This window comes from Hoplias malabaricus, chromosome 13, assembly GCF_029633855.1.
Source record: "Hoplias malabaricus isolate fHopMal1 chromosome 13, fHopMal1.hap1, whole genome shotgun sequence".
Classification (NCBI taxonomy): Eukaryota; Metazoa; Chordata; class Actinopteri; order Characiformes; family Erythrinidae; genus Hoplias; species Hoplias malabaricus.
Window position 1 is genome coordinate 22,295,162 of NC_089812.1, and position 10,750 is coordinate 22,305,911.

Sequence of the window (10,750 nt, forward strand, 5' to 3'; positions counted from 1 at the left end):
TAGATAGATAGATAGATAGATAGATAGATAGATAGATAGATTAAATAAAACTATAACAGTGATTTTTCATGTTAGTTTTAAAATGGCAACTCCTCCTCACCTACTGAGGGGGACCCACCCCCATTATCCATTCATTCATTCATTCATTATCTGTAACCGCTTACACCCTGTAACCGGGAATACACCCTGGAGGGGGCGCCAGTCCTTCACAGGCAACACAGACACACACATTCACACCTACGGACACTTTTGAGTTGCCAATCCACCTACCAACGTGTGTTTTTGGACGTGTGTTTTTATCCAATCTCTCTTCATTTATAGTTGAAAGGGTTTACTTTGCCACTGTGTCTGACGTGGTGGTGGTGGTGTGTTAGTGTGTGTTGTGCTGGTACAAGTGGATCAGACACAGCAGTGCTGCTGGGGTTGCTATTTCCACCCACTGTCCACTCTGTGAGACACTCCTCCCTCCTCAAGTCCTTCAACAGTGACACAGGACGCTGTCGGCTGGATGTTTTTTGTTGGTGGACTATTCTGAGACCGGCAGAGACACTGATTTGTTTAAAAACTCCAGCAGCACTGCTGTGTCTGATCCTCTTACACCAGCACAACACACACTAACACACCACCACCACGTCAGTGTCACTGCAGCGCTGAGAATGAACCACAACCGAATCATACCTGCTCTGTGGGGGTCCTGACCATTAAAGAACAGGGTGAAAGGGTGCAAACAAAGTATGCAGAGCAACAGATGGACAACAGTCTGTAATTGTAGAACTACAGAGTGCTCCAGTATGGTCAGTGGAGCTGAGAAAATGGACAGTGAGTGCAGAAACAAGAAGGTGGCTTTAACGTTATGATTGATCTTTTTATAGTTGACAGTGTTTTAAGAGCTGATAAACAGAGACCCCTTGTGGCTGTACACTCTCAGTACACAGTTCCAGATAAATCACACTCACACACACACACATACACACACACACACACACACACACACACACACAAAACAGAATATTAAGACTACCTGCCATTGTGTGACTGGGTGTGTGTGTGATGCTATGTTCAGAGTGTGTTCCTGCTTCGTGCCCTGTGATGAAGCATTTAAAGAAGATGAATGACAGAGTGAATTACTCAATTATAGAAACTCAACAGTTCAGGTAACATCTTTAATCACAGTCATATTTACAAACAAGTATAGAGTCTCTGTGGGACATCGTGGATAAACACATACATGTTCTCGGAATAATCCGTCTTCAGTAATACACTATGTACAGTCTGAGAGAGAGAGAGAGAGAGAGAGAGAGAGAGAGAGAGAGAGAGGTGGAGAGAGAGAGAGAGAGAGAGAGAGAGAGAGAGAGAGAGGTGGAGAAGATGTACTGCAGGTTTTTCTGAGGAATCTGAGTGGAGCTGATGATCATCACCAGGTGTAAGAGTCTTCAAATCTGAAACAGAAGAGAAACGACTCTTTGACCCTTTCACGCCCAACAGCTTCAGTCACAAAAACACTGTAAACCTGTGGTTCCCAAATGATTTTCTGTAGTGCCCTTTGTTTTTTAGAAGAGAATATTTTTGAGACCCCCACCCGACACACACATACACACACACACAATAATGCAGTGACAAATCATCTTCACCCTGGAATTATTAGTGACAACGTTACAAATTACGTCTCATTCATTTGCCTTGCTGAGCATGTATGTGAATTAGTGAGGGCCAGAGTGAGTGAGTGAGCATGTATATGAGTGTGAGTGAGCATGTATGCAGGTGAGTGAATGAATAAGTGAGGAGTGAGTGAGCATGTATGAGTGATTGAGTGAGCATGTATGTGAATTAGTGAGTGTCTGAATGAATGAGTGAGCATGTATGATTGAGTGAGTGAACAAGTATGTGTATGTATGTGATCATCTGATTGAGTATGTGTGAGTGAGTGAGTTTGTAAGTCAGTGAGTGAATGAATGAGTGAAACGTGAGGTATGAGAGTGAGTGAGTGAGCATGTATGTGAATTATTGAGGGTCTGAGTGAGTGAGTGAATGAGTATGTATGTATTTGAATTAGTGAGTGTCTGAGTAAGTGAGTGAATGGGTCAGCAAGTGAGTGAGCAAAATTTAAGTAAATGAGAGAGTTAATGCCTGAGTGAGTCTGTAAATATGTGAGTGAGTGAGTGAATGAATAAATGAATGAACGAGTGAGTTATAAGCCAGTTCTTTAAATGGTGCTATGTAAAGTGGTCACAGAGAAGAGGCAGAGGGGTCCACTGTGAGTAGGTGACGTCTGGTTCCATTCACTCCCACTGTCAACAACTTGGACCCTACGAATCTCAGAATTTAACCCTATGTTTACATCATCCTGCACAATTTTTCAGGGGTCTCCTCTCTAATGCTGTAACTCTCCTGAGCTGAGTGGTTCTGAACGGGTCAGAGGGAGTTGGCGAGGTGGCTCTGGGCTGCTCAGAGCCTCGGATGGGCTGTTTTCTTCCTGTGGCTGAGGGGGATAATGAAGTGCGGTGTTAAATGTCAGAGTCTCAGTTATTCATCCTGCGTCACAGCCTCCATCGTCCAGAGATCGTCCATCTGCTCAAGAACCGTTCCTCCAGGGGTGAAAAATTCATCAGCTACTCCCATCACTCTCACACACACTCACACACACAATACTCACTTTCCTCCACAGGTCTCTTTTCCTGCTCAGACTCGAATCACCCCCCTTAATGGTAACCTGCCATCTTAGGAAGAAGCCACTGAGACTGTGCCCCCCCACATCACCCACACCCTGCTGCTGATGCCAAGTCCCTACACAGTTCAACACACTTAAAGGAGAACACTAACTGCTGAGTGTGTTCTGTCCTGTGGGTGTAAAGGGAACTCACCTCGATCGCTGGTTGTGTTCGTTACTTTCTCCAAACAGCAGATCTGCCATCAGCCCCTCAGCAGTGGACCTCTTCCCATACCTGAGAGAGAGGGAGAGAGTGAGAGAGAGAGAGAGAGAGAGAGAGAGAGAGGGAGGGAGAGAGAGTGAGAGAGAGAGAGAGAGAGTGCTGTCACTACTTTTTCCCTCTGTCTGAACTGCCGTTGTTAGAGTACTCGTTCTCCTCTTTCACTGATCTCCACTCGCCGAGAACACAGAGCTATGATGGAGCTTACAGTCTGTTACAGTTCTGACACAGCTCTCACAGAGGAACCGTCTCTCAGAGGTAGGTATAACCAGGTATAATCAGAGCGTGGAGTCACATTTGTATCTGTAAGGAGCCTTTAAAAATGCAGTAGCTAACATTTGTACCGTAAATTCACAGCTTCAAAATCATAGTGATGCTCCACTGAGCTGTAACAAAGAGGCAAGAGCCTCTGTTGCTGCGACTCTAGTTTCAACACTGCAGAAACTGCACTTTGTACATTTTGGAGGAGGGTAGGAACTCCCCACATCCTCCTTCCACCTCTCCATTGGTCTCAGTACACTGCTGTAAAAATGAATAACACTAGGGGGAGCCAGAAAAGCTGAAAAACAAATCCTACTCAGTGCTCCTTTATAGAACTTTAAAGGTTCTGTCCAAGTCACAAAGCCCTCAAAGAACCACCTGAGTGTAGAAATGGTTCTTGACCCTGATGGTTCTTTAAAGAACCTAATAAACGTCCATTTCTATGCAGCATCACAGTGTTTTGCTGTTCTCCAAACTGTGGTTTCCAAGGAATCAGGTTTCAAGGAAAATGTACAAAATGTCTGTAGATTTTACAGCGAAATACAGTCAAACCATGACAGGTAAAGACTTTTTGTTCTGTTTTTGTGACAGTGAAACACAATAAATACATTTATCAGCTGAAACACAAATCCGTTTAAAGAATAAATACAATGTTCCAGAGTTAATTACACTCCCACTGTGATTATAAATGGAAATATGTGCAGTATGTTTACAACATCATTTAAACACAGCTGTTGATGAATGGACCAATAGAAACACCCCAAAATTACTCTGAATAAAATCTTTTTACACTGGATTCCATTGAAAGTTCAGAGGGTTTTTTTCTCCTGTAAAGTTGGAATTTTGGGAATTTTTTTATTGAACAGCGGCAATATAACGTCTGGGAAAAAACATTATACTTTCCCCCCAAATTTTGTCACGGTTAAGTACACAAGCCATTCTGGGTGGAACAAGATGCAAAGTACTGGGAGGAGTTGGGACTCAGGCGGGAGCTCCCAGCATGCCCTGTGGCTCTTTTCTGTGTTTTTCAGGGTTTAGTCTGGGTTTTTCTTTGCGTTTGGGGCCTTTTGTGTATTTGTGTGTGTGTGCATGTTTGGTATTGGTGTGTGTTGGTCCGGGGATTTCACCGTCAGCCTGTGTTTGAGATGGTTGAGATGGATTGCTCCCTCACTCCTCTCTGCACTGCACCATTTTAAGGGCTGTATAAAGGTCACATATTCACAGTATGGCTGTGTCTCGATCTCCATCTCAAGTTTGGTATTTCAGTGTTAACTGTTCTTAAACTGTACATGGTGGAATCAGTTTTACAGTGTGGGTCTGTTTTGTTTAATGTCAATTTTATACACCTTGAATATCGCTGCTGTCCAATGAAAAATGTGAATCTCCCAAAACAGTGCCTTTACAGAAGAAGGAAAAAAAGCCTTCTGAACTTTCAATAGAATTCAATGTATATATATAAATTTTACAGATTTTTACAGTGCAGTGCTGGGCTGTGGGGCAGTGGAACTGTGTTCTCTGGAGTGATGGAGCTCCATCCAGTTCCTTAGGCTAGACTAATCAACTAATAATCCATGACCTCATTCATGTTCATAAGGCTGAATGCCATCAAATCCTCACAACCATGTTCCAATGTCAGGTGTACATCCTTCCCAGAAGAGTAGAGACTCTTCTAGCACATTCCTGATCTCAGAAGACAGTCGAAGGACGTGTGACGCTCTAATGTAAAAGGAACCCATTCCAGCTGGAGCTCATGCAAATGGACTGGATCCCGGGTCTTTGCCGAGGACGCTCTCTCGCTCCGAGCCCCAGGGTCAGCGCTCCCGTAAATGAAGCAATTTTCAGCTCTAATGCCTCACACGAGTCCAATAAGACCCCAGAGGAAGAGCTGATACGGCCCACCTGCGCCCCGCCCCAATCCCCACACTCTTGCAGAGCACTGTCTGATAGAGTCACGACTCCCCGGCCGTCCCCGCACTGGAGAGGACACTCTCACCCCTGCTGCCTCTCGGAAAATCAACACCTCTCTCACTGAGCAGAACTCGGTCACCTTTCTCTTAAAACCACCCCCCAAACACACACACACACATTGGTGGGCAGCCAGCTGTAGCACCCAAGAGCGGTTGAGGATTAGGTGCTTTGCTCTTGGGCTCTTCAGCCATGGATGCTGAGGGAGGAGACAGCACTGTCCTCCTTTTGAACCCTATTCTATCATCTACTGTGTTGAGCGCTGTAATTTCACCATCCATTCAGGTGTTGACAATGCAGTAAGCTATTCATGTCCCTGTTAGTGATGACCATAAGTGATAGTTCCTGCATTACAGGATTATGCCCCTGTGCACAAAGCAAGGTTCAGAGAGTCATAGTTTGAGCAGCTCATTGATGGAGGGGATGAGCTGTCCTGCACAGATCCCTGACCTCAACCCCTATTAAAGGCGCAGTTCATGATTGCAATCAAAAAAACTCTTTTTATAAAATTGAGATGTTTCCTGAATATTATGGTTTACACACTGATGTTTACGAAGCCCCAGTGGCTGTAAATGAGTAAATAAAGTTGCCTTGGTCTAGTATGCTAGACTTTCTATTTCTGTTCATGGCTGAGGCATCTGGAGCTTTTTATACAATGTAGAGGACTCCAAACATTGAAAAGTATGAACCAAAATTGCTATATTCCTGCTCCATAGGTGGGTAATGTTGACTTATTTTTGCTGTTGCGGATCGCTTAAGGTGGAAATGTCTCCAAACTTACAGACAAGTTACACTTTAGCCACCTACAAACAACAGACCTTATTCTCCCTCAAACACGCCGTTCCACATTAAAAAGATGCAGAGCTTCTGAATGCAAACAAACCAGAGAGCAGTAGTTTCCCAAAATCGTTGATGTTCCCTTTAAGGGCGAGGCCACCCTGTTCCTCCAGTTTGGAGTTTCCCTTCTCTAAGAGAGTGTTCATACATGGCCAAATGTATATAACTATAGCCCTGACTAAAGGACATTCCCAGAACATTTTATAGGCTGTATTTTTGACCTTATCCAGTGTCCACTGCTCAGGTACAAATGGTTCTTTGAGCGATTCTGCTAATAACTTTTAAAATAGAAAAGAACTTTTACGTCAAGTGATTTTTTCTTTAACCCTTAGGAGTCGCTGGTCATGCGCTGGTCAGTGTGATGACTGACGGGTCAAAATGAATTTCTGCTGAGCACTGCGGCCGATTCCAGTGTAATGTACAGACTGTGCTCTGTGTTTGTTTTGGTTTTATGATGACAGAAATAGTAGAAACAGGTATATAAATATATTGTGTTTGTGTGGGTGTGTGTGTGTGTGAGAGAGAGAGAGAAAGAGAGAGAGAGAGAGAGAGAATGAGAAAGTGTATGTGTGTGAGAGAGAGTGCAAGAGTGTGAGAAAGTGTGAGACAGAGAGTGTGTGTGAAAGAGAAAGAGTGTGAGAGAGAGTGTAAGAGAGAGAGTGTGAGAGAGAATGAGATTATGTGTGAGAAAGAGAGAGAGAGAGAGAGAGTAAGAGAGTGTGTGTGAGATAGAGATAGAGAGAGAGAGAGAGAGTGAAAGTGAGAGAAAGAGTGTGTGTGAGAAAGAAAGAGAGAGAGAGAGAGAGAGAGAGAGTGTGTGTGAGAGAGCGAGAGAGAGTGAGAGTGTGTGTGAGAAAGAGAGAGAGAGAGAGAAAGAAAGAGAGAGACAGAGAGAGAGAGAGAGAGAGAGAGTGAGAGAGAAACAAACTGCAAAGGAGAGAGACAACTGAAAAATTATATGAAACTTAGACATGATAAACTTTGTTTTAATGCGACACGTAAAGGCTAAACCAGAGTGTACACAAATTGGCCAAAATTAGCCATGTCTCCTAAGGGCCTTTATAATGTTCTTCACACCCACTCATCTCTCAAAGAAACACGGTTCTTTATGAAACTACAAGTGGTTCTTCTCTGGCATCGCTCAAAGAACCCACCTTTATTTTTAAGAGAGAATAGTCTCATATTTCACATCAGAGCAATATTCCTTGGACATTTCAATCCAGAATTCATGTGAGTGGCGAGGAATAAACCTTCCACAGCGCAGACGAGCTAATCCCCTTGATCCGACGGCGCCTGCTTTCTGTTTGAAATGTCAAAGACCTATTCAGGAAGAATGAAGGTGTAAATTTAAGGTGGTCCCTCCGGGGGTCTGTGGAAAGGGGCTGGTAAATGGATGTGGGATGGAAGAAATGTGCTTGGGATTGGATTTTGGAGCACTCAGAGCGAGGGGAAGAGTCATCAGTGACTCAACACCAACCTGTAATCTTATTGTAGGCTATAGCTATGGTCCTGACGTGCCACGGGGAGAGAGAGGGAATAGAAACGACAGCAGGAAATGACCAGCAGTGATGGACGAGAGACCCTCGGGGGGGTCCAGGACCTACAGCCAGCTTTATAACACATTACAGCCCTGAAATAACGGTTTATTACAATGTATCACTCCTTCCTGCAGCATCAGCTGCTCTTCAGGGAGGGTTTTACACTAGATATTGGGAAATAGCTGTGAGGATTTGATGGCATGTAAAATATTAGTGAGGTCAGGGGCTGATACATTTTAGTCCTGTTCAGCATTCCCAGGAATTCCTTATATGGGCGATGACTGAAGGTAGCTGTGATGTCACAATGTAGTGAGTGTCTCCTCACCTTTGTCTCGTGATGAGGTTGATGTAGTGTCTCAGGGCGGTGTAGTATTTGGCCAGTTCCTCTGGAGGGGCGTCCTCTCCGGGGTTTTCTGGTTTGGGGGGATACGCGTCCACGAAGGTGCCGAGGTAAAGCAGGACGCACAGCAACAGGATGGTAATTACGGACCAAGACTTCAACATGACGGACATCTGAGATGGGAAAAACAGGTTTAGATTAGCTTTCATCTCCAGTTACGTATTAAACTATCATTTCTAACTGATCCTTCATGACCCTGAGGGGTGTATATGTATTTATATGAATTTCTATATATGTATATTTGTGTGTGTGTGCGCGTGTTACTGTTGATTAAAGCAGCTGTGTGCTTGTTATCACAGTGCATAAAAGAGCTTTCTGTGTTTTTCTGAAGCTGCTGTACATGGTGCTGAATGGAGGGACACACCTGGAGTCTCTAGTCTAACACAATCTTGCTCAGAATAAGTCGGTATAACTTAATCTAACTCAGTCTAACTCAATCTAACTTGATCTAGCACCTGTTTCTGCTCATTAAAGTTGGTAGCGGTTGTGACTGCCCTGGGAGAGCGGGACGGAGGCTACAGGAACTCTGGAAAGTCATCGGGGTTAATGAAATGTTAAAGAAAACTACAACCAGCTGAAGTTTTTTGAGCTGATCTTGCTTAAACACGGGAACTCTTCAAACAGCAGTGTCTCCGTTCATTAACACTGAACTCACACTGAATCAGATCAGAATCAACTCTAAAACCAAATCAAGTAAAACATTTCATGTGGCAATTTAATTTTTAACCATTAAAGTGACTGTAAAGAGAGTTTGTCCAGACCGACAAAATAATAAAATATAATAATGGTAAACATTAAAGTTAATTATAAATGTAATCAATATAATAATAATAATAATAACAAATAAAAAAAAAACAGCAGCTGGACAGGGACAAAACCTGGACAGCAATGTAAATAATAATAAAATAATAGTAGTAGTAATAATAATAATATTCTATTTGAAACAAACAGCGGAATTATAAATTTAATATTAATTTAATTGTAAAAATGAATTAATTAAACAGTATATTATGGGTGTTTTATATATCGCTTTAATGGTAATAATTCTCTCTCAGTTCATTCACAAAAAACACTAGGGGAAATAAATATATAAAATAAATAAACAGCTACATACTGAGTTTAGAAAAACAACACTTGTATTAATTAAACTGTCATTAAACCCTCAGCGCTGGAGTCGCCAAACTCAGACAAAAATGACTTTTAGAAGCACGACAATAATGTTATGTTTACTTTCCTCATTTATACTATTATCACAGTTGATTTGAACTGAATAAAACTATTTAAAAATAGAAATTTTATTAACAGTTATTAATTTGTAATAAAAAATGACATAGAGCATCACTTTTATTCTGTATTATCCACGGTTTCTCAAAGCACTGTGAGAAGTCACTCTGTACTCCACACACACACACACACACACACACACAGACCTCCGCTGCTGTAAAGACAACGAGAATCTAAAGAACTGAAGAAGATTTAAAAGAGGAGACTCACTCTTAGTGGAGCGCTGGGAGAGATGGAGGAGTGGAGAGAAAGAGAGAGAGAGGGAGAAAGAGAGAGAGAGAACTGCTGCTCTTCTTTTTTCTTCTTCTTCTTTCTTCTGGTTCCACTCTTGAGACTCAACTGGACACAACCAGCCACTCCATCCCTTTATATACAAGCAGAGGTGTGTGTGTGTGTGTGTGTGTGTGTGTGTGTGTGTGAGAGAGAGAGAGAGAGAGAGAGAGAGAGAGAGAGAGAAAGAGAGGGAGGGGGCTTCAGACCCATGAAGTTCGTCACCAGATTATTACCACAGCCCACACAAATTGTTTTTATGTTTTTTCAAACGTTTTGACGCCTTCTGACGTTTATTTTGCGTTGAATATAAATTTAAATGAAACAAATTAAGACTTGGCACTTTTTGTATTAATATTTTGTACAATTTTGTATTAATATTATAAATTGGGACTAATATAAACACAGAAGCACTTCAGTTTTGTAATATTGTATGTAATGTCTATATATAAGTATTTTAATTTTATAAACGTTCATATAAATATTTTTAATAAATATTTTCATGACTCTCAGCACTTTTATTCTATATTGTGGTGTGTAATTTCAGACACGTTGTGTTAAATGACTAAAAAATATTATCTTGACATCACTGAGGCTTCATTAATATGCAGGATGACGTGTGTTTATGTAAATTTTGGGGAAATGTATAGTAATAAATAATAAAAAAATGAAGCAGGTCTGTTGTGTCGTGTTGTGTCTGTGGTGGCTCTCGTCTCGTGGTGGGTGGGGTGCAGTTACCGAAGGCGAACAGCAGGTGGCGCTGCAGACAGAGCGCCTTTACAGTGAGAGTCCGTTTAATTATCAATGCCATGCAGCTCCAGCGGTTTGCAATAATGAGCTCAATGGTCTGTGAACGAGATCACTTTAATAAAAATAATCAGAAAATAATTACATTAACACACATGTGTACCCCCCCCCACACACACACACACTGCTTTACTAGTGTGCTGACTCATTCAGGACCTCTTATAAAGTATTCAGTACACGGCGTGCATTATTCAGTAACTACAAACAATTGTTCATTATCTGTCATGATTTACCCTGTCACTAGTATGAATTATTCATTAACTCTCATGAATAATTAAGTACCTGTTATAAAAACATCACTATCCCATATATTTTATTCATTAACAAGTATACATAATTAAGTACATACTATGGACAATTCAACATCCAGTATGAATTACTCAGTAATCAGTATGAATTATCAAACACCTACTATTCCTTATCCAGCATCCACTATGAATTATTCAGTAGCAGTTTAAATG

General features: G+C 41.9%; 1 protein-coding gene across 1 annotated transcript; it reads right to left on the reverse strand.

Moving 5' to 3' along the window:
• Positions 1 to 1,186: 1,186 nt before the first annotated feature.
• On the reverse strand, positions 1,187 to 9,546 carry pyya (peptide YYa). The gene is made up of 4 exons (XM_066641985.1): positions 9,423 to 9,546; positions 7,854 to 8,041; positions 2,862 to 2,942; positions 1,187 to 1,439 (listed from the first exon to the last, which is right to left on the reverse strand). The coding sequence occupies exons 2-4, from the start codon at positions 8,039 to 8,041 to the stop codon at positions 1,415 to 1,417; spliced, it is 294 nt and encodes a 97-aa protein (XP_066498082.1). The 5' UTR covers positions 9,423 to 9,546; the 3' UTR covers positions 1,187 to 1,414.
• Between the last annotated feature and the right edge of the window lie 1,204 nt (positions 9,547 to 10,750).

Coding starts and splice junctions, on each gene's coding strand:
- pyya (XM_066641985.1), bottom strand. CDS start 8,041: ATGTCCGTCATGTTGAAGTCTTGGTCCGTAATTACCATCCTGTTGCTG. Junction 2,943..7,853: donor AACCTCATCACGAGACAAAG/GTGAGGAGACAC, acceptor CCTCTCTCTCAG/GTATGGGAAGAGGTCCACTG. Junction 1,440..2,861: donor GAACACAACCAGCGATCGAG/GTGAGTTCCCTT, acceptor CTTCTGTTTCAG/ATTTGAAGACTCTTACACCT.